This window comes from Arachis hypogaea, chromosome 19 (assembly GCF_003086295.3).
Source record: "Arachis hypogaea cultivar Tifrunner chromosome 19, arahy.Tifrunner.gnm2.J5K5, whole genome shotgun sequence".
NCBI classification, from domain to species: domain Eukaryota; kingdom Viridiplantae; phylum Streptophyta; class Magnoliopsida; order Fabales; family Fabaceae; genus Arachis; species Arachis hypogaea.
Window position 1 is genome coordinate 16,223,486 of NC_092054.1, and position 23,551 is coordinate 16,247,036.

At 40.5% G+C, this 23,551-nt stretch overlaps 2 protein-coding genes and 1 non-coding gene across 3 annotated transcripts; 2 read left to right on the forward strand and 1 right to left on the reverse strand.

The window, feature by feature from the left end:
• Positions 1-3,138: 3,138 nt before the first annotated feature.
• On the reverse strand, positions 3,139-3,246 carry LOC112780664 (small nucleolar RNA R71). The gene has a single exon (XR_003191485.1). It is a non-coding gene; the product is annotated as a small nucleolar RNA R71 (small nucleolar RNA).
• Positions 3,247-18,605: 15,359 nt separating this feature from the next.
• On the forward strand, positions 18,606-20,249 carry LOC140182167 (uncharacterized). The gene is made up of 3 exons (XM_072228291.1): positions 18,606-19,085; positions 19,325-19,477; positions 19,539-20,249. Exons 1-3 carry the CDS (start codon positions 18,606-18,608, stop codon positions 20,247-20,249), a joined length of 1,344 nt encoding a protein of 447 aa, XP_072084392.1.
• An 11-nt stretch (positions 20,250-20,260) lies between these two features.
• Positions 20,261-22,081, forward strand: LOC140182168 (uncharacterized). The gene is made up of 3 exons (XM_072228292.1): positions 20,261-20,437; positions 20,687-21,133; positions 22,004-22,081. Exons 1-3 carry the CDS (start codon positions 20,261-20,263, stop codon positions 22,079-22,081), a joined length of 702 nt encoding a protein of 233 aa, XP_072084393.1.
• Positions 22,082-23,551: the final 1,470 nt, after the last annotated feature.

The following is a 23,551-nucleotide window of genomic DNA, read 5'->3' on the forward strand; positions in this document are numbered from 1 at the left end:
CAATTCTTCTTATTTCGCTTCTAAGATATCCATTCGCACCCAAGAACGCGATGAAGGTGATGATTATGTGTGACGCTCATCATCCTTCTCCCTTATGAACGCGTGCCTGACAAACACTTCTGTTCTATATGAATTAAGCTAGAATGAATATCTCTTAGATCTCCCAACCAGAATCTTCGTGGCGTAAGCTAGAATGATGGCGGCATTCAAGAGAATCCGGAAGGTCTAAACCTTGTCTGTGGTATTCCGAGTAGGATTCAATGATTGAATGACTGTGACGAGCTCCTAACTCGCGATTGCAGGGCGTTAGTGACAGACGCAAAAGGATAGTAAATCATATTCCAGCATGATCGAGAACCGACAGATGAATAGCCGTGCCGTGACAGGGTGCGTGAGCATATTATTCACTGAGAGGATAAGATGAAGCCATTGGCAAGGGTGATGCCTCCAGACGATTAGCCGTGCCGTGACAGGGCATTGGATCATTTTCACGAGAGATGACCGAAAGTAGCCATTGACAGTGGTGATGTATCACATAAAGCCAGCCATGGAAAGGAGTAAGACTGATTGGATGAAGATAGCAGGAAAGCAGAGGTTCAGAGGAACGAAAAGCATCTCCATTCGCTTATCTGAAATTCCTACCAATGATTTACATAAGTATCTCTATCCCTATTTTATTATATAATATTCGAAAACACCATTATCACTTTATATCTGCCTGACTGAGATTTACAAGGTGACCATAGCTTGCTTCATACCAACAATCTCCGTGGGATTCGACCCTTACTCACGTAAGGTATTACTTGGACGACCCAGTGCACTTGCTGGTTAGTTGTATCGAAGTTGTGACAATTATGAATTAAGATCAGAGCACCAAGCTTTGGAGCCATTACCAGGATTTGTTCGAGCCTGGAGATCACAATTTCGTGCACCAAGTTTTTGGCGCCGTTGCCGGGGATTGTTCGAGTTTGGACAACTGACGGTTCATCTTGTTGCTCAGATTAGGTAACTTTCTTTTTGTTTTCTTTTCAAAAAAAAAATATATATAAAAATGTTTTCAAAAATTTGATTCAAAATTTTTAAGAATGAATTCTAGTGTTTCATGAAGCATGTTGAAGCCTGGCTGGCTGTAAAGCCATGTCTATTCCTTTGGGAATGAGTATGTCAGGCATGTCATATCTGAATTACATGCTGAAGCTTGGCTGGCCATTGGCCATGTCTAGTGTTTTGGACCGGAGCTTTCATTGAAAGCTTGGCTGGCTAGTGAGCCATGTCTAATTCCTGGACTGAAGCTTTAGACTAAGAATGCAAGATTCCTGGAATTCATGTTAAAAATTTTGGAATCCTTATTTTTTCTTTTTCAATTAATTTTCGAAAAAAAATACCAAAAAAATTAGAAAATCATAAAAATCAAAAATATTTTTGTGTTTCTTGTTTGAGTCTTGAGTCATATCATAAGTTTGGTGTCAATTACATATGCATCTTGCATTAAAAATTTTTCAAAATTGTGTCTAGGATGTTCATCTTGACATTCATAGTGTTCTTGGAGTTCATCTTGACATTCATAGCATTCTTGCATGCATTCATTGTTTTGATCTAAAAATTTCATGCATTGCATCTTTTTAGTATTTTTCTCTTGCATCATAAAAATTCAAAAATAAAAAAATATCTTTCCCTTTTTCTCTCATCAAATTCGAAAATTTGAGTTGACTTTTTCAAAGATTTTTAAAATCAAGTTGTTTCTTATGAGTCAAATCAAATTTTCAATTTGAAAATCTTATCTTTTTCAAAATCTTTTTCAAAAATCAAATCTTTTTCAAAATTCTTAGTTATTTTCGAAAATTCCAAAAATATTTTTCAAAAATCTTTTTCTTATTTTTGTATCAAATTTTCGAAAATAACATAATCAATTAATGTGTTGATTCAAAAATTTGAAGTTTGTTACTTGCTTGTTAAGAAAGATTCAAACTTTAAGTTCTAGAATCATATCTTGTGATTTCTTATGAATCAAGTCATTAATTGAGATTTTAAAAATCAAATCTTTTTCAAAACTAATTTCAATCATATCTTTTCAAAAATATCTTCTTATCTTATCTTTTTCAAAAATATCTTTTCAAAATATCTTTTCTAACTTCCTAACTTCTTATCTTTTCAAAATTTGTTTCAACTAACTAACTAACTTTTTGTTTGTTTCTTAACTTTTTCAAAACTACCTAACTAACTCTCTCTCTTTCTAATTTTCAAAAATATCTCCCCCTTTTTCAAAAATTTCTTTTTAATTAACTAATTATTTTTATTTTTATTTTTTATTTCAAAAATTTTCGAAAAAAAAAATACTAAACATTTTTCAAAAACTATTTTCAAAAATCACTAACTCTTTTTCAAAATAATTTTCGAAAATTATCCCTCCCCCATCTCATTCTATTTATTCATTCATATCCTAACATCTCATCTCACCTCTCTTCCATCCTCACAGTTGTGTTTCTTCCATTATATTACATTCTTTGTCTCCCCCTCTTCTTCCACTCACACAGGGATCCCTATACTGTGGTATAAAGGATCTCCATTATTATTATTATTTTTCTGTGCCTTCTTCTTTGTCATATGAGCAGGAGCAAGGATAAGAACATTCTTGTGGAAACAGATCCAGAACCTGAAAGGACTCTGAAGAGAAAATTAAGAGAAACTAAAATACAACAATCCAGATATAACCTTTCAGAAATTTTCGAACAGGAAAAGGAGATGGCAGCCGAAAATAATAATAATGTAAGGAAGATGCTTGGTGACTTTACTACACCTAATTCCAATTTACATGGAAGAAGCATCTCCATTCCTGCCATTGGAGCAAACAACTTTGAGCTGAAACCTCAGTTAGTTTCTCTGATGCAGCAGAACTGCAAGTTTCATGGACTTCCATCTGAAGATCCTTTTCAGTTCTTAACTGAATTCTTGCAGATATGTGATACTGTTAAGACTAATGGAGTAGATCCTGAAGTCTACAGGCTCATGCTTTTCCCTTTTGCTGTAAGAGACAGAGCTAGATTATGGTTGGACTCTCAACCCAAAGACAGCCTGAACTCTTGGGATAAGCTGGTCACGGCTTTCTTAGCCAAGTACTTTCCTCCTCAAAAGCTGAGCAAGCTTAGAGCTGATGTTCAAACCTTCAGACAGAAAGAAGGTGAATCCCTCTATGAAGCTTGGGAAAGATACAAACAGTTGACCAAAAAGTGTCCTTCTGACATGCTTTCAGAATGGACCATCCTGGATATATTCTATGATGGTTTATCTGAGCTATCAAAGATGTCACTGGACACTTCTGCAGGTGGATCCATTCACCTAAAGAAAACGCCTGCAGAAGCTCAAGAACTCATTGACATGGTTGCTAATAACCAGTTCATGTACACTTCTGAAAGGAATCCTGTGAATAATGGGACGCATATGAAGAAGGGAGTTCTTGAAGTTGATACTCTGAATGCCATATTGGCTCAGAATAAAATATTGACTCAGCAAGTCAATATGATTTCTCAGAGTCTGAATGGAATGCAAGCTGCATCCAACAGTACTCAAGAGGCTTCTCATGAAGAAGAAGCTTATGATCCTGAGAACCCTGCAATAGCAGAGGTGAATTACTTAGGTGAACCTTATGGAAACACCTATAACTCATCATGGAGAAATCATCCAAATTTCTCATGGAAGGATCAAAAGCCTCAACAAGGCTTTAATAATGGTGGAAGAAACAGGTTTAACAATAATAAACCTTTTCCATCATCCACTCAGCAACAGACAGAGAACTCTGAACAAAATGCTTCTAATTTAGCAAATCTAGTCTCTGATCTATCTAAGGCCACTGTAAGTTTCATGAATGAAACAAGGTCTTCCATTAGAAATCTGGAAGCACAAGTGGGCCAGCTGAGTAAAAGGATCACTGAAATCCCTCCTAGTACTCTCCCAAGCAATACAGAAGAGAACCCAAAAGGAGAGTGCAAGGCCATTGACATAAGCACCATGGCCGAACCTGTAAGGGAAGGAGAGGACGTGAATCCCAAGGAGGAAGACCTCCTGGGACGTCCAGTGATCAATAAGGAGCTTCCCTCTGAGGAATCAAAGGACTCTGAGGCCCATCTAGAGACCACAGAGATTCCATTGAACCTCCTTATGCCCTTCATGAGCTCTGATGAGTATTCCTCTTCTGAAGAGAATGAGGATGTTACTGAAGAGCAAACTGCCAAGTTTCTTGGTGCAATCATGAAGCTGAATGCCAAATTATTTGGCATTGATACTTGGAAAGTTGAACCTCCCTTGTTCATCAATGAACTAAGTGATCTAGATCAACTGACATTGCCTCAGAAGAGACAGGATCCTGGAAAGTTCATAATACCCTGCACCATAGGCACCATGATCTTTAAGGCTCTGTGTGACCTTGGTTCAGGAATAAACCTCATGCCCCTCTCTGTAATAGAGAAACTGGGAATCTATGGGGTGCAAGCTGCTAGAATCTCATTAGAGATGGCAGACAACTCAAGAAAACAGGCTTATGGACAAGTAGAGGACGTGTTAGTAAAGGTTGAAGGCCTTTACATCCCTGCTGATTTCATAGTCCTGGATACTGGAAAGGAAGAGGATGAATCCATCATCCTAGGAAGACCTTTCCTGGCCACAGCAAGAGCTGTGATTGATGTTGACAGAGGTGAAATATTCCTTCAATGGAATGAGGACTCCCTTGTGTTTAAAATTCAAGGATCTCCCTCTGCAACCATGGAGAGGAAGCAGAAAAAGCTTCTCTCCAAGCAGAGTCAACCAGAGCCCCCACAGTCAAACTCTAAGTTTGGTGTTGGGAGGCCACAACCAAACTCTAAGTTTGGTGTTGAACTCCCATATCCAAACTCTAAGTTTGGTGTTGGAGAGTCTCAACAAAGCTCTGCACATCTGTGAGGCTCCATGAGAGCTCACTGTCAAGCTATTGACATTAAAGAAGCGCTTGTTGGGAGGCAACCCAATGTCTATCTAATTCTTATTTTTATTGTTTTTCATGTTTTCTTAGGTTCATGATCATGTGGAGTCACAAAATAAATATAAAAATTGAAAACGGAATCAAAAATAGCAGAAGAAAAATCACACCCTGGAAGAGCATCTGTCTGGCGTTCAGCGCCAGAACAGAGCATGGTTCTGGCGCTGAACGCCCAAAATGGGCAGCTTCTGGGCGCTGAACGCCAGAAATGGCACACAAATGGGCGTTGAACGCCCAAAATGGCCACCAACCTGGCGCTGAACGCCCAGAGTTGGGTACAAAGGCATTTTTACATGCCTAATGGGTGCAGGGATGTAAATCCTTGAACACCTCAGGATCTGTGGACCCCACAGGATCCCCACCTACCTCCACTCACTTCTTCTCACCACTCTCTTTCACACAACCCCATAAACACTCTTCCCCAAAAACCCTTCACCAATCACCTCAAACTCTCTTCCCCATCACCTCTTCACCACTCACATCCATCCACTCTTCCCTATAAACCTACCTCATAAACTCCACCTACTTTCAAAATTCAAAACCAATTTCCCACCCAAACCCACCCATATGGCCGAACCTTAACCCCCCTCCCTTCCCTATATAAAGACCTCCATTCTTCATCAAATTCACACAACACACCCCTCTACACTCCTCTTGGCCGAAACCACATCTCCCTCTCCCTCTCCATATTTCCTCTTCTTCTTCTTCTATTCTTTTGTTTATTGCTCGAGGGCGAGCAATATTCTAAGTTTGGTGTGGTAAAAGCATAAGCTTTTTGTTTTTCCATTACCATTGATGGCATCTAAGACCGGAGAATCCTCTAGAAGAGGGAAAGGGAAGATAAAAGCTTCCACATCCGAGTCATGGGAGATGGAAAGGTTCATCTCCAAAGCCCATCAAGACCACTTCTATGATGTTGTGGCCAAGAAAAAGGTGATCCCCGAGGTCCCTTTCAAACTCAAAAGAAATGAGTATCCGGAGATCCGACATGAAATTCAAAGAAGAGGTTGGGAAGTTCTAACAAATCCCATCCAACAAGTCGGCATCCTAATGGTTCAAGAGTTCTATGCCAATGCATGGATCACCAAGAACCATGATCAAAGTAAGAACCCGGATCCAAAGAACTATGTTACAATATTTCGGGGGAAATACTTAGATTTTAGTCCGGAGAATGTGAGGTTGGCGTTTAACTTGCCCATGATGCAAGGAGATGCACGCCCCTACACAAGGAGAGTCAACTTTGATCAAAGGTTGGACCAAGTCCTTATGGACATATGTGTAGAAGGAGCTCAATGGAAGGTTGACTCCAAAGGCAAGCCGGTTCAACTAAGAAGATTGGACCTCAAGCCTATAGCTAGAGGATGGTTGGAGTTCATTCAATGCTCAATCATTCCCACTAGCAACCGGTCTGAAGTTACTATAGACCGGGCCATCATGATCCATAGCATCATGATTGGAGAAGAGGTGGAAGTTCATGAGATTATATCTCAAGAACTCTACAAGGTGGCTGACAAGTCCTCCATTATGGCAAGGTTAGCCTTCCCTCACCTCATTTTCCATCTATGTTACTCAGCTGGAGCTTTCATAGAAGGAGACATTCCTATTAAGGAAGAGAAGTCCATCACTAAGAAGAAGATGGAGCAAGCAAGAGAGTCCATTCATGGAGCTCAAGAGGCGTAAGAAACTCATCACCATGAGATTCCGGAGATGCCTCAAATGCACTTTCCTCCACAAAACTATTGGGAGCAAATCAACACCTCCCTAGGAGAATTGAGTTCCAATATGGGACAACTAAGGGTGGAACATCAAGAGCACTCCATCATGCTTCATGAAATAAGAGAAGATCAAAAAGCAATGAGGGAGGAGCAACAAAGACAAGGAAGAGACATAGAACAGCTCAAGGACATCATTGGTTCCTCAAGAAGGAAACGCCACCATCACTAAGGTGGATTCATTCCTTGTTCTTAATTCTTCTATTTTTCGTTTTCTATGTTATGTGCTTATCTATGTTTGTGTCTTCATTACATGATCATTAGTAGTAGTAACTATGTCTTAAAGTTATGAATGTCCTATGAATCCATCACCTCTCTTAAAATAAAAACTGTTTTAATTCAAAAGAACAAGAAGTACATGAGTTTCGAATTTATCCTTGAACTTAGCTTAATTATATTGATGTGGTGACAATGCTTCTTGTTTTCTGAATGAATGCTTGAACAGTGCATATGTCTTTTGAAGTTGTTGTTTAAGAATGTTAAATATGTTGGCTCTTGAAAGAATGATGACTAGGAGACATGTTATTTGATAATCTAAAAAATCATAAAAATGATTCTTGAAGCAAGAAAAAGCAGCAAAGAACAAAGCTTGCAGAAAAAAAAATAGGCGAAAAAAAAAAACAAATTAGAAAGAAAAAGAAAAAGCAAGCAGAAAAAGCCAAAAGCTCTTAAAACCAAGAGGCAAGAGCAAAAAGCCAATAACCCTTAAAACCAAAAGGCAAGGGCAATAAAAAGGATCCCAAGGCTTTGAGCATCAGTGGATAGGAGGGCCTAAAGGAATAAAATCCTGGTCTAAGCGGCTAAACCAAGCTGTCCCTAACCATGTGCTTGTGGCGTGTAGGTGTCAAGTGAAAACTTGAGACTGAGCGGTTAAAGTCAAGGTCCAAAGCAAAAAAAAGAGTGTGCTTAAGAACCCTGGACACCTCTAATTGGGGACTTTAGCAAAGCTGAGTCACAATCTGAAAAGGTTCACCCAATTATGTGTCTGTGGCATTTATGTATCCGGTGGTAATACTGGAAAACAAAGTGCTTAGGGCCACGGCCAAGACTCATAAAATAGCTGTGTTCAAGAATCATCATACTGAACTAGGAGAATCAATAACACTATCTGAAATCTGAGTTCCTATAGATGCCAATCATTCTGAACCTCAATGGATGAAGTGAGATGCCAAAACTATTCAAGAGGCAAAAAGCTATAAGTCCCGCTCATATGATTGAAGCTATGTTTCATTGATAGTTTGGAATTTATAGTATATTCTCTTCTTTTTATTCTATTTGATTTTCAGTTGCTTGGGGACAAGCAACAATTTAAGTTTGGTGTTGTGATGAGCGGATAATTTATACGCTTTTTGACATTGTTTTTAGTATGTTTTTAGTATGATCTAGTTACTTTTAGGGATGTTTTCATTAGTTTTTATGTTAAATTCACATTTCTGGATTTTTACTATGAGTTTGTGTGTTTTTCTGTGATTTCAGGTATTTTCTGGCTGAAATTGAGGGACTTGAGCAGAAATCAGATTCAGAGGTTGAAGAAGGACTGCTGATGCTGTTGGATTCTGACCTCCCTGCACTCAAAGTGGATTTTCTGGAGCTACAGAACTCAACATGGCGCGCTTCCAATTGCGTTGGAAAGTATACATCCAGGGCTTTCCAGAAATATATAATATTCCATACTTTGACCAAGAATAGACGACATAAACTGGCGTTCAACGCCAGCTTTCTACCCAAATCTGGCGTCCAGCGCCAGAAAAGGAGCCAAAACCAGAGTTGAACGCCCAAACTGGCACAAAAGCTGGCGTTCAACTCCAAGCAAGACCTCTACACGTGCAACACTTAAAGCCCAGCCCAAACACACACCAAGTGGGCCCAGGAATTGGATTTATACATCAATTACTTACTCATGTAAACCCTAGTAGCTAGTTTATTATAAATAGGACCTTTTACTATTGTATTAGGCATCTTTTGATCATCTTAGGATCTTAGGATCATCTTTGAACGCATTGTTCTTAGACCATGGGGGCTGGCCACACGGCCATGCCTGGACCTTTCACTTATGTATTTTTAACGGTAGAGTTTCTACACTCCATAGATTAAGGTGTGGAGCTCTGCTGTTCCTCAAAGATTAATGCAAAGTACTACTGTTTTCTATTCAATTCTTCTTATTTCGCTTCTAAGATATCCATTCGCACCCAAGAACGCGATGAAGGTGATGATTATGTGTGACGCTCATCATCCTTCTCCCTTATGAACGTGTGCCTGACAAACACTTCTGTTCTATATGAATTAAGCTAGAATGAATATCTCTTAGATCTCCCAACCAGAATCTTCGTGGCGTAAGCTAGAATGATGGCGGCATTCAAGAGAATCCGGAAGGTCTAAACCTTGTCTGTGGTATTCCGAGTAGGATTCAATGATTGAATGATTGTGACGAGCTCCTAACTCGCGATTGCAGGGCGTTAGTGACAGACGCAAAAGGATAGTAAATCCTATTCCAGCATGATCGAGAACCGACAGATGAATAGCCGTGCCGTGACAGGGTGCGTGAGCATATTATTCACTGAGAGGATAAGATGAAGCCATTGGCAAGGGTGATGCCTCCAGACGATTAGCCGTGCCGTGACAGGGCATTGGATCATTTTCACGAGAGATGACCGAAAGTAGCCATTGACAGTGGTGATGTATCACATAAAGCCAGCCATGGAAAGGAGTGAGACTGATTGGATGAAGATAGCAGGAAAGCAGAGGTTCAGAGGAACGAAAAGCATCTCCATTCGCTTATCTGAAATTCCTACCAATGATTTACATAAGTATCTCTATCCCTATTTTATTATATAATATTCGAAAACACCATTATCACTTTATATCTGCCTGACTGAGATTTACAAGGTGACCATAGCTTGCTTCATACCAACAATCTCCGTGGGATTCGACCCTTACTCACGTAAGGTATTACTTGGACGACCCAGTGCACTTGCTGGTTAGTTGTATCGAAGTTGTGACAATTATGAATTAAGATCAGAGCACCAAGCTTTGGAGCCATTACCAGGATTTGTTCGAGCCTGGAGATCACAATTTCGTGCACCAATGCCCCTTTGGAGTATTTGCCTACAAGAGAATGCCATTTGGACTTTGCAATGCTGCAGTAACTTTTCAGAGGTGTATGCTTTCAATTTTTTCTGATATGGTTGAAAAGTTTATTGAGATATTTATGGATGACTTTTCTGTTTTTGGTAATTCTTTTGAATCCTGCCTTAAACATTTATCTCTTGTCTTGAAATGGTGTCAAGAATCAAACCTTGTTTTAAATTGGGAAAAATGCCATTTTATGGTTACAGAAGGCATTGTTCTTGGGCACCGGATTTCAAGTAAGGGAATTGAGGTTGACAGAGCAAAAGTAGAGGTAATTGAAAAATTACCACCACCAACTAATGTTAAGGCAATTAGGAGTTTCTTGGGTCATGCGGGATTTTATAGAAGATTTATAAAGAATTTTTCTAAAATTGCTAAACCATTGAGCAACCTGTTGGTTGTTGATATTCCTTTTGTCTTTGATTCTGAATGTCTGTATGCTTTCAAAACTCTGAAGGCAAACCTTACCTCTGCTCCCATTATAGCTCCCCCTGACTGGGATTTACCATTTGAATTAATGTGTGATGCTAGTGATTTTGCTATAGGAGCTGTTTTAGGACAGAGGCATAGTAAGCTTGTACATGTCATTTATTATGCCAGTCGTGTGTTAAATGATGCTCAAAAGAATTACACAACTACAGAAAAGGAATTATTAGCTGTTGTGTATGCTGTTGATAAATTTAGGTCCTACTTACTTGGTTCTAAGGTTATTGTTTATACTGACCATGCTGCTTTGAAGTACCTTCTAACCAAGCAGGATTCTAAACCAAGATTAATCATATGGGTGTTGCTCCTTCAGAAGTTTGATATTGAAATAAAAGACAGAAAAGGGTCAGAAAATCAAGTAGCTGACCATCTCTCCAGAATTGAGCCTGAAGCAGGAATGCAACCACCCACAGCTGTAACGGAGACATTTCCGGATGAGCAATTATTCCTCATTCAGCAAGCTCCATGGTTTGCAGACATTGCAAATTATAAGGCCATGAATTTTATCCCAAGGGAGTACAGTAGGCAACAAGTGAAGAAGCTATTGACTGATGCAAAGTACTACATTTGGGAGGAACCATACCTTTTTAAAAGGTGTTCAGATGGAATTATCCGGAGGTGTGTCCCAGATGAAGAAAAACAGCAGATTCTTTGGCACTGTCATGGTTTTGAGTATGGATGCCGCTTTGGTGGTGAGAGGACAGCTACAAAAGTCCTTCAGAGCAAGTTTTACTGGCCAAATCTCTTCAGAGACTTAAGAGCATTTGTAAAGCACTGTGACAAATGTGAAAAAGCCACGAATCTCCCTGCCAACCATGAAATGCCACAGCAGGGGATTCTTGAGGTTGAGTTGTTTGATGTGTGGGGTATTGATTTCATGGGACCTTTTCCACCCTCACATTCAAACAACTATATTCTAGTGGCAGTTGATTATGTGTCCAAGTGGGTGGAAGCTGTAGCTCTACCCACCAATGATGCCAAAGTGGTAATGAGCTTTCTTCAGAGATATATCTTTAGCTGATTTGGTGTCCCAAGGACACTCATTAGTGATGGAGGAAGTCACTTCTGTAACAGACAGCTAGATTCTCTTCTGCACAGATATGGAGTCCATCATAAAGTGGCAACCCCCTATCACCCTCAGACAAGTGGACAGGTTGAAGTTTCCAACAGGGAACTTAAGAGGATTCTAGAGAAGACCGTCAGTGTTTCAAGAAAGGACTGGTCAAGGAAGCTTGATGATGCTCTCTGGGCATACCGGACAGCGTACAAGACTCCTATTGGCATGTCCCCTTATCAGTTGGTCTATGGCAAAGCCTGTCACTTGCCAGTCGAACTGGAGCATAAAGCTTACTGGGCAATCATGTACCTGAACCTTAATTCAGAAGCTGCAGAAATTAAGCGAATGCTTCAGTTGAATGAGCTTGATGAATTCAGATACTCAGCCTATGAGAATGCCAAGCTCTATAAGGAGAGAACTAAGCTATTGCATGACAAGAAGATAGCCATCAGAGTCTTTGAGCCAGGACAGAGAGTGCTTCTATACAATTCAAGGCTCAAATTCTTTCCTGAGAAGCTGAAATTCCGGTGGTCAGGACCATTTGTGGTTACCAGAGCTTCACCGTACGGTCATGTGGAAATACAGGAAGAGAATTCTGACAGGAAGTTTACAGTGAATGGCCAGAGGCTGAAGCACTACCTTGGAGGCGAGATCGATCGCCAGAGGTCCACTCATCTGCTGAACTAGCAGAACTGACCGTCAAGCTAGTGACGTTAAAGAAGCGCTTGTCAGGAGGCAACTCGATAATTTCGTATCCTTAGCTATTTTTTGTAGTAGTAGTTTTTCTAGTTATTTTATTGAGTTCTTACTAATTTTCTGATCATGCAGCTATGTTCTTCCAGGAACCGAATACCTCAAGCTATATTAATAAAAAAAAAAAAGCGCACACGATGCGAACGCGTCGCTGACGCGTCCGCGTCAGATGGGTGTGTGTGAAAAAATAAATTTGACAGAGAGTTGCGAGGGAGTGGCGCTGGAATAGTGCCTTTGGCACAAATTGTTCCACGCGACCGCGTCGATGACGCGTCTGCGTCGGGTGAGAACATTGGCCTCCCACGCGACCGCGTCACTCACGCGGCCGCGTGCCCTGGAATTTGACGTGAAAAGGGTGCACGACCGAAAGTTGTGCTAGAGTGATTCTAGATTGGCGCTGAACGCCCAATTCTATTCACGCGGACGCATGGCTCACGCGTCCGCGTCATATCCTTCTAATGGCTACTCACGCGATCTCATGCCCCACGCAATCGCGTCACCCAAGATTTGGCAAAAAAAATAAAATTTCAAACAGAGAGTTGTGCGAGTGCGCGGCTGCCCTCGCGCCAGTAGCATAAAAAGGGTCACGCGACCGCGTCAATCAGTATAAGCGCAATTCACGCGACCGTGTGCCCCACGCGGTCGCGTCGCTTGCGCCGCACAGCTTCCCTGATTTGCCAATTATCTTATCTTTCTTTTCTCCCAATCCTAATTCTCTATTGTTCTTTTACCTGTATATTCTTCTTTCCTCTCACTATTTATTTTTATTTTCAGTTCTTCTTTGCTTGAGGACAAGCAAACCTTTAAGTTTGGTGTTGACGCTTCGCTTATAGGTTTTCTGTCTATTCTTATGGCACCAAAAGGGAGGCGAATCATCTTCACAGAGGAGCACAACCTGAAAAATAAAACGTCCGCTAGGATAACTAAGGTGGTTGAGTTCCTTTCATTCTATATTCCTTCCCGCTTTTACTATGTTATGTTCCGATTTTCTGTTATTTTGCTTTATCTGCTGCATGATCCTTTATTAGTAGATTCATAGGTTCTAGTTTAATTTTTCTATTAAGTGCTTTAATTCTGAAAGATGTCTCATGTATTGCCCACTAAGCTTAAAATCAAAAAGAAAGAAGAACATATGTAGTGCATGAGAATTTGAGTTTAATTTTTAGAGTAGTCACACTTACTTAGATGTGGTGGTATTTTCTGTGATTCTGAATGAATGCTTGAACAGTGCATATTTTTTATAGTGAAGTTTATGAATGTTAAAATTGTTGGCTCTTGAAAGAATGATGAAAAAGAAAAATGTTATTGATAATCTGAAAAAATCATAAAATTGATTCTTGAAGCAAGAAAAAGCAGTGAAAAACACAAAGCTTGCGAAAAAAAAAAAGAAAGAAAGAGCAAGCAGAAAAATCCAATAACCATTTAAACTAAAAGGCAAAGGGTAAAAAAAAAAGAAAAGAAAAAAAAGGGATCCAAGACTTTGAGCATTAATGGATAGGAGGGCCCAAAGGAATAAAATTCTGGCCTAAGCGGCCAAATCAAGCTGTCCCTAACCATGTGCTTGTGGCGTGAAGGTGTCAAGTGAAAAGCTTGAGACTGAGCGGTTAAAGTCGTGGTCCAAAGCAAAAAGAGTGTGCTTAATAACTCTGGGCACCTCTAACTGGGGACTCTAGCAAAGCTGAGTCACAATCTGAAAAGGTTCACTCAGTTATGTGTCTGTGGCATTTATGTATCTGGTGGTAATACTGGAAAACAAAATGCTTAGGGTCATGGCCAAGACTCATAAAGAAGCTGTGTTCAAGAATCAACATACTGAACTAGGAGAGTCAATAACACTATCTGAATTCTGAGTTCCTATGGATGCCAATCATTCTGAACTTCAAAGGATAAAGTGAGATGCCAAAACTATTTAGGATTGCAGTTGTAAACCCCACTATAAGAAGAGACATGAGCTTAATCGAACTCTTATTCTCATGCAAATTCACATCCTAAGCTTATATTAGTGTTGGTTGCTTGAGGACAAGCAACAGTTTAAGTTTGGTGTTGTGATGCGTGAGCATCTTGTCTATCTTTTCCTAGTGAATTTGCATCTAAATTGTTGAATTTAATTAAGAATTAATTATATTTTAGCCACTATGGATGCTATTTTGAGTTTTGTACAATACTGTTTATTTTAGGTAGCATTTGGCGGAATTTGATGGAGTTTCTGTAGAGAAAAAGAAGAAGCCAAGGAGATGACCAGCGAATACCGACGCGGACGCATGGCTCACACGACCGCACAGAATGGAGGAAATTGCAATGACGCGATCGCGTGCCTGACGCGAACGCGTGGACTGGAATCTGCACAAATGACGCGAACGCATGGACGACGCGGATGCGTCACATGCGCCACGTGCAGAAAATGTAGAAAAACGCTGGGGGCGATTTCTGGGCTGTTTTGACCCAGTTCTTAGCCCAGAAATCACATATTAGAAGCTGCAGAATGGACAAATCAAGTGGTCCCACCCATCAGCTGAAGACTTGTTAATTAATTCGAATTTAAATTCAAATCTTATTTGAGGAAAATATATTATTTTAATTTTAATTTTAGAAATTTGATTTTTAAATTATTAGGATTAGTTATAAAAGGGATCCCAATAGGGTGGTTCCAGAACAACATTCCACAACATTATTCCATACAAATTTACATTCCGTATTCCATGAGCAACTAATCCTCCATTGTTAAGGTTAGGAGCTCTGTCTATTATATGGATTGATATTATTATTTTTCTATTTTAATTAATATTTTGATTTATATTTCAATAATTGTTTTTGTTCTTTATTTTATGAATTTGGGTGGAACGGAAGTATGACCCATTTTCTATTTGAGTTCTTGTAAAACTTGGAAAAGCTCTTTACTTGAACAATAGCTTGAAAACATATTATCCTGAATTTCTAATTGTTTGTATTTAACGGGATACGTGACATATAATCCCTTTATTTTTAGATAATTAGGATTCTTGTGGCATATAAACTAGAATTTGATCATCACCCTCTAATTGGAATCAATTGACCAAGGAATTGGCAGTTGATGAATTTTAGAGGAGACTAGGAAGGTCTAAGGAATTAGGGTCTAGTCACAAATAGTTTGCCATGAATTAAATCTTGCATAATTAAAATAGTTAATAAGAAAAGTCAATCCAGAAAATAGATAACTCTGAAACCTTAACTATCTTCTCCATATTTTTTCCAAAGTATTTACTTGCCTTTCTTCAATATTTTTTATATTGTTTAATGTCTTTTATATTGCATCTCAACACCAATTTTTGTTTGTCTAACTAAGCCTATCAAACACTATTGTTGCTTAGTCCATCAATTCTCATGGGATCGACCCTTACTCACGTAAGGTATTACTTGGTATGACCCGGTGCACTTGCCGGTTAGTAAGTGTGGTTGTAAATACCGCACCAAGGACCGAGGCGGAGGGAACTCTCAAGCCAGCCTAGTGGAGAGCCAGGGGATTCCCATCATGGGAATGGTGGTGCTACTGACCACGATGTTGAGGAACAGCCGATGCGAGACCATAAGGCACCTGTAACGGGGGGCGGAGATATGAAAAGGATTGAGGTGCCCATAGTTGACTCAAATATGGATTGGTTGGTGAGGAGTTTAGTGGGAAAAACTCTAAAACCGTTGAACCTGGGATCGGTGAAGGAGAGGGTATGTAAACAGTTGCCTCATATAGTAGACGTCAGGGAGATCGAAACGTCTAAAGTACTGTTAACCTTTGATACAGTGGAGCATGCTGGCGAAGCGTTTACTTTCAAAATGGATGCATTGTTGCACTACTTCAACAGGATTGGGCATTGGGAGGAATCGTAACGCTGTATCACTCGCAGAGTGTGGTTGGAGTGTTCCGGAATCCCTCTACATGCATGGTCGCCGGAAACGTTTAAAAGAATAGGTGGACAGTGGGGAGACGTGCTTCAGTATGATGTGACGAAAGATAAAGGTACATCGTTTACAGCTGGGAGGCTTCAAGTTGAGACGGAGGTGTTTGATGAAATTCGAGAATAGATGCAAATTGCTATTGGGAATAATGTCTTTGGGGTTTTTGTGAAGGAGGTGGGCGCCCAGAGGGGTGGTGAAGACAATGAGGAGGGAAGTCTCAGGGTCAGTGATGAGAATATAGTTTTAGAAGCCCCTGGTAAGGTCCGGGAGAAGGCGGCGGCGCAGTGGGATTCGGCGGCAACACTGATCGACGGGAGTGCTATGGTGGATGCACAGGAAGAGGACAGAATAGTAATTAGAGAGGTGATTTTGAATGATGTGAACGTTGATTATTTGAATTTCAAAAAGGATATGCATGTACCAGATTCAGTTAGTGGTACCAAGGACGCTGAGGATGAGGTTGTTAAGGGATTTGAGGGGATTAATGAGGGGGAGTCGGAAAGAACGGTCACGCAGGTTTGTGGAACTGGGAGAGGAGGGGTTCCTATAGCGTGTGCTAGTCCGCATGGGATGTACCATGTGGGTCCGGTGGGCTGCCAGGCTGGGAGGTGTGTGGGGCACGTATTGGGCTTCCCTTCATCTGGCCTAATAGCTATTCAGGGTGGAATTGGGTTGAGGAATGTGTATAGGAAGCGCTGGGGGAGAGGGGCAGAGGCTGGGCAGGTGTTTGGGCCAGAGTTGGAGGCTGGATTCAAGGGCTCTTGGACCGGTCCCCCTTGGAGACACGAGCGGGTCGGGGGATCCAAGACTCCGCCAGGCTTCTTGTGTGTTGAGTGCGGCGGCGCCCCTGCATGGTGAGCGAGACTGGCCAGGGTATCCTGAGGAGGTTGCTGCCGAGCTGGGAGGAGTGCGGCCCAGTGCTTGGCCATCGGTGGCGAATGAGACCCACGAATTGGAGGAGGAGGTGAAGGGAGTCGGACTGCCAGCGGGGGAAGCTGTTGAGTGCGATAGGGTGAGTGGGTCGCAGGGGGGATGTCCGCCGGAGGGGTAGTACGGCGAAAGGTACAGGAAACCCAGGAAGGGGGTCTTCCGAGCTTGGTCGATGGTAAGCAGCGTGCCACAGTGAGCCTGAGACGGCAGGCCAGGAAGGGGGGACTTTGGAAGTGAACGGCAAAGCGGAGGGCGACATGCATGCTGTGGCTGACGGTGGTGATCCCAGGCGGGTAGGAGCAGGTGAGGAAATGGAAACAGGGGGTCAGGTAGAGGGGGATGAGTACAAGGAGACACAGGAAGAGCAGGTACAAGAAAATCAAGCAACCTGGGCTCTGGCAGTGGAATCGGGTGTGGTCTTATATGATGACGAAGTAGATATTATGGGGATTTTGCAAAAAGAAAAGACAAGAAGGAGCCGACCAAAGAATAAGAACAAGGTGAGTAAAAATTTGTTTAAATGATTGTGGGCTGTTGGAACATTAGGGGGTTGAGGGGGGACGAAAAATTGAGTATGGTGAAATCCTTGAAGAATAAATATAACTTGAACATGTTAGGACTGATTGAAACAAAAAGGAAAGTACTTACTAAATATGATGTTGCACGGCTTTGGGGATTTAGTACTGCTGGGTGGGAATTTGTGGAGTCTATAGGGACGGCTGGGGGGCTGTTATTGATGTGGGATGATGGAGTGTTTAAAGTATGTAATAGATATAAAGGTAAGCGGTGGCTGTGCGTTGAAGGAGTGTTAACCAGGACCAACTTCCTCTGTGCTTTTTGTTTGGTGTATGGGGCACATGGGAGGGAGGCAAAGAAGGAGGTGTGGGAAGAACTAAGCTTTGTGGCAGGTTTGTGTCAGGTTCTATTCTGCTTTTTAGGGGACTTTAATGAAATCTTACATGTTGAGTATAAAAAACTGGGGGATAGCTTGCCGGCATCAGCGGAAGAGTTTAAGAGTTGGGTGCATGACATGCAGTTGATGGATTTGTCTCTTACGGATAGAAAGTATACATGGTTTAGGGGACGATCATGTAGTCGGATTGATAGGGTGCTGGTCAATATTGAATGGACTGAGAGGTTTCCGAATATTCGGCTAAAAGGGGGTCCAAGGGGATTTTCGGATCACTACCCATTGATTTTGGAAGGTACAAGATTAGGTGGAGGCCCTAGACCATTCAGAAGTCTGGACTCCTAGTTTACACATGAGGGATTTCTGAGAATGGTGAAGAATGAATGTAGAAGCTTGGGAGAGGCCCAATTCACATGTAAACTGAGGGCTTTAACAGTACCACTGCGAAAATGGCACAAGGATAACTTCAGGGACATGGATAAGAGACTCCAATAGTTTGAGGAGGAGATCACAAGGCTGGACAGGTTGGTTAGTGATGGGATATATGATGGTACAACAGAGGCTAAACGGAAGGCGCTCGTGAGATTTTGTGAAAAATAGTATATTCGGAAGGAACTTCACTGGAAACAGATGTCTCGGTCCAAGCATGCTGCCAACATGGATAAGAATACCCGATACTTCCATAACATTGCCTCAGCCAGAAGACGGAATAACAGGATAGATGCCCTGATGATACATAGAAGACTTGTGCGTAATCAGGCGAGAATAAAAGGTGTAATTAGAAAGTTCTACAAGGATTTATATCGCCAGGAATATGTTCTGAGGATTGGAGTCAGGGATGGTTTGGTGAAGAATATCCAGCGAGAGGAGGCTGAAGCGCTGGAAGTGATGCCGTCGGAAGAGGAAATTAGGGAGGCAGTATGGGACTGCGAATCTTCCAAGGCCCCAGGGAGTGATGGGTACAATATGAACTTCATCAAGAAATTTTGGGAGGATATTGGGCCGGAATTCATAGCAGCGGTGCTGGGGTTCTTTCAAAGTGCTAAGCTGCCAACGGATGTGAATGTAACATGTGTGACATTAGTCCCAAAGTTTGAAGGTGCAAAGGAGGTGAAGGACTTTCGGCCGATTAGCATGGTGGGGTGTGTGTATAAAGTAATTTCGAAGGTGTTAGTGAGAAGGATGCGAGCTGTCATGCCGGGGTTGGTAGGAGAGACATAGACGGCGTTTGTAAAGGGTAGGAAAATTCATGATGGTGCACTCATAGCTTGTGAGACGGTTCATTGGCTGAAGACTCGGAAAAAGACAGTAGCTATTATCAAACTGAATTTTCAAAAAGCTTATGACAGAGTAAGATGGAGTTTTGTGGATGTTATGCTTCAAAAAATGGGCTTTGGCCAAAGGTGGAGGAATTGGGTGAAGGAGTGTGTTACTACGGCTACTATGGCAGTCCTGGTAAATGGGTCACCATCCAAGCCATTCAAGATGGAGAGAGGACTAAGGCAAGGGGACCCACTTTCTCCACTCCTGTTCGTGCGTGCTAGTGGTCGATGTTTTGCATAGGATGGTGGGGGAAGCTGTGAGGAATGGGCGCATTGCTCCACTGCTGGTAGGGGAGATCATATTGAACTGTCGCATCTACAATTTGCGGATGACACAATTTTGTTTTGCCCGCCAGAGACTGAAACAATTGTAAACTATAAGAGGCTGTTGCGGTACTTCGAGTTGATGTCCGGGTTGAGCATCAATTTTGATAAATCGAATCTGATATCGGTAAACTGTGAGCAGGGATGGATCGATCATGCATGTCGACTACTGGGTTGCCAGCAAGCCGCGTTACTGGTTAGATACTTGGGTATTTCTCTAGGAGCAAATCCGCGCCTAGTGAAGACTTGGAAACCAATCATCGATAAGGTGGAACAGAAGCTTAGCTTATGGAAAGCAAAGGTTTTAAATAAAGCGGGTAAGCTTGTACTTATCAAATCAGTCTTGAATAGCCTCCCCATATATTACCTAAGTCTGTACAAGATGCCAAAGACGATGGCGGACAAGATTATAGCATTACAAAGGAGTTTTATGTGGTGCAAGGAGGACGGTAACTCTTTTATACCTTTGGTCAAGTGGGAGTTGGTCCAGGCCCCAAAGAAAGCTGGGGGCTTGGGGTTGGTGATGCAGTGTTGCGGAATACAGCGCTCCTGTTTAAGTGGTGGTGGCGGTTTTCCAAGGAAGAGTGTCCGCTGTGAAAGAAGATTGTTTGTTCGTGCAACAAGTTGAACTTGGATGTAATGCTTCCAACTCAGTCTTTACCAGTTAGAGGAGGGCTTTGGAAAGACATTTGTCAGCTGAATATCAAAGAACCACAGATTCGGGATAAAGTGGTTAGTGGCCTGGCAATGGAAGTAGGCAATGGTAGGAAAACCCGGTTTTGGAAGGATAACTGGGTTCAGGATGGTGCTCTGAAAGTGAGTTTTTCAAGACTCTTCTCTATTTCAAGCCAACAGGGATTTTTCATTGGGGACTGCAGGTTTTGGAATGGGTTAGAGTGGATATGGAATTTTCAATGGAGGAGAGAGTTGTTTCAATGGGAGTTGAAACTTCTCCGTCAGCTCCATGAGAGGTTAAGGCCAGTGAAGCTGTCAGCTGGGCGCGCAGATAATGTGAGGTGAAAGTTTGACAATAAAGGTGTTTTCTCTACGAAATACGTTATACAGGTCATACAATCGGAAACGTTGTCGGATGAGATCACGAGCTATAGCTTCACAAGTTCACTTTGGAAAGGTTTTGTACCTCCGAAGATTGAGCTCTTTGGGTGGTTTGTGCTAGTTGGTAGAGTGAACACCAAGGAGAGGTTGATTAAATTAGGAGTTAACATTCAAAGTGATACCACTTGTGTGCTGTGTACCAAGGAAATCAAATCGGCTGAGCATTTATTTCTTCAGTGTGAGGTAACATGGCAGGTGTGGTGTAATTGTGTGCGGTCGTTTCGTCGGGAGTGGGTAATTCCTGGAACCGTTAAAGATCTGTTTGAGAGTTGGCGTGACATGCACAATAGACAACAAGGGCAGAAGGTGTGGATGACAGCGTTCTTTGCAGTGATTTGGAACATATGGTTGAAACGTAATGCACAGATCTTCAATAATACAAGGGCAAGCATTGAGGTAATTCAAACAAAGACGGTGTTGAGCTACACAGAGTGGTGTGGGAGTGATCCGGTGTGAGGCTGATGGCAATCCTGGATTGCCAGGAGCGTGTTGTGTTATGGGTGTTGCTATGTATGTGTATGTTCTTTTCTATGTATGCTCCACTTTAATGTGTTGAGCTTCCTTTATTTCAAAAAAAAAAAAAAAGTTAGAGTACTCCTACTACTTTAAGAATAAATTCATCCAAAGAAAAAAAAAATCATGTCATGCCTCTCATATCATCAGTCCACAACAGATGTTCAAGAAAAAGGTTAAAAACTATGTTAAGATCATTTTTTTAATAAAAAAAATAAATAATCTATTCTTGAAGAAATATTAATCTTAAATAAGAATATCGAATACTTTTTTAAGTATTGACTATGATATATTAAACAGAAATTGTTGTCCAACATAACAATGAAAATAATAATAAAAAAATAAAACACTACTTGAATGTAAAACTATTATGAAGATTTAAATTGTTACCTAATCTCATTGCTATAGCATAAGGGTCCCTTGTAGCTAACTCATAAACAATTTCCAGTCCATACCTCAAAGTAACCAATAACTATAAATCACATACAAAGGGAAGAATGCGAAAATAAAAAACTAAGCAATTAATGGTAGCTAGATTGGTGAGTTCAAATAAATAAAAAGCAAGAAGGAAAAAGTTACTTACGATTTTGATTTTGACTTAAATCTTAAGAATAAAAAAAATACTTAACCCAAATTATTAAAAAGACACAAAAAAAAAAAGGCTACAAAGTGCTAAGTTGGACATAGAAATAAATTATTTAACGTAATTTCTTCGTCTTAATTACTCTTATTCATGGATACATGATTTTGTAGATGATGAAATGGTATGCTAAGAACAATTTGTTCGTAGAGAACGAACTGAAAAACAACGAGTTCTTGGATTTACCTTAGCTTTGCTAGCTATTTGGTGAAACCGTCCAAATTGAAAAATATTCAATGGCTACAAAAGTTATTGTTTTTTGCTATTATTTTTAGTTATCAATTCTATTTTATTAGTCTAATAATTTAATAATATATTTTTAGTTTATATTTTTAAATATTAATAATTAACTAATAATAAAAAATAATAAATTTTAATAATCTTTTAACATTTTTTGTTCAAATTAAAACAATAATGTTTCATATATAAACTCCAAGAATTTTCAAGCTTTTTGGTTGTAAAGGCAACATTATTATACCTAAATATGGGTACATGGCGTACTTAACCTCCCAACAGCACACAAGCTAGTGAACAACCAAACGTGTACACTCCTTACTTTTCCATTTGTTCTTATTATTAATTTTGACCAATGACCATGGAATCTTTAGGTGCCATGAATTCTCACTCGCCAAGAGTCCAAGTCAAGAATTGCAATAATCTGTGTCCTAACTAGGAGCAGGAGGAAACAATTCATGTGAATGATATGATATCTTGGAATTAAGCTCTATAACTTGTCTATCATACGAATCCATATATGAAGTAACACTGAAAATACGTGTAATTTTTACCGCAGAATTAGAGTTGAAAATAGGTCAATTTAAGGGTGAAGCGGAGCTAAAAGAGATCTGTTTCCATTTTTTCTTTTTAAACAAATAAGAAATGTTGAATTGATTATTAAAATAAAATTTTTGTTAGTAATAATAATTTGGATTGATGTTGATTTATTTTTTGTTATAAATGGTGATGGAGAAAAAAAATAAGTAATGGTAGATGAAAAATTTAGGTGACAATAAAAAGTAGAAAATGAAGGTATTATGAAAATTTCGGTATTTTATATGTTTTGTATCTATGTTTTAGTGTCTATTTTTCATAATATATACTAACTAAATGGAGCCTGAATGAACAAATCCAGAAACCAAATTAGAAGAAAATAAAAAGTAGCAAAGGCGCTACCTCTTCTGACGCTAATGATTATGCGATGAGGACTCAAAGATGGCGAGAGACAACGCCCCTGTTTTTAGGTGGCCAAAGTGTGGAAGAGTTGCGGTGAGTAGAAGTGAGTGTGGGTTAAGTGTGAAGAGGGAGAAACTGTCTTCCATTTATTTGAGTGGACTTTGTCTCTTCTCGTTTATATTTTGTTAGAAGAGACTTGTTTGGACAGTCAAATATTTATGGGCTGAAATTAGCCGATAAAATGTTAGTTCCTAGTACTATTGATATTTGTAACCAACTATGTAAAATTGTAGAGTGAAATTTCACCCCGATCCCTAATAATTTTATGAAATTTCTTTCCGCCTCTTAACAAAAGTTTAATCCCATCGCGATCCTATTCATTACTTCTGTCAGACATTCTACTCTTTCCATCAAAGTCTCCGTCAATAGAAGGAGTATAATCCTAATCCGGCCCCTAATCATCACCAACATCTACCACCATTCTCTGT

Bases quoted from the DNA above. Each gene is read 5' to 3' on its own strand.
- LOC140182167 (XM_072228291.1), top strand. From the start codon at position 18,606: ATGTCTCGGTCCAAGCATGCTGCCAACATGGATAAGAATACCCGATAC. The intron at 19,086-19,324 runs GTGAAGGACTTT...AGCTTATGACAG, and splicing joins AGTTTGAAGGTGCAAAGGAG to AGTAAGATGGAGTTTTGTGG. The intron at 19,478-19,538 runs GCAAGGGGACCC...TGTTTTGCATAG, and splicing joins AAGATGGAGAGAGGACTAAG to GATGGTGGGGGAAGCTGTGA.
- LOC140182168 (XM_072228292.1), top strand. From the start codon at position 20,261: ATGCTTCCAACTCAGTCTTTACCAGTTAGAGGAGGGCTTTGGAAAGAC. The intron at 20,438-20,686 runs GTGAGTTTTTCA...TACGTTATACAG, and splicing joins TTCAGGATGGTGCTCTGAAA to GTCATACAATCGGAAACGTT. The intron at 21,134-22,003 runs GTAATTCAAACA...ATGATTTTGTAG, and splicing joins ATACAAGGGCAAGCATTGAG to ATGATGAAATGGTATGCTAA.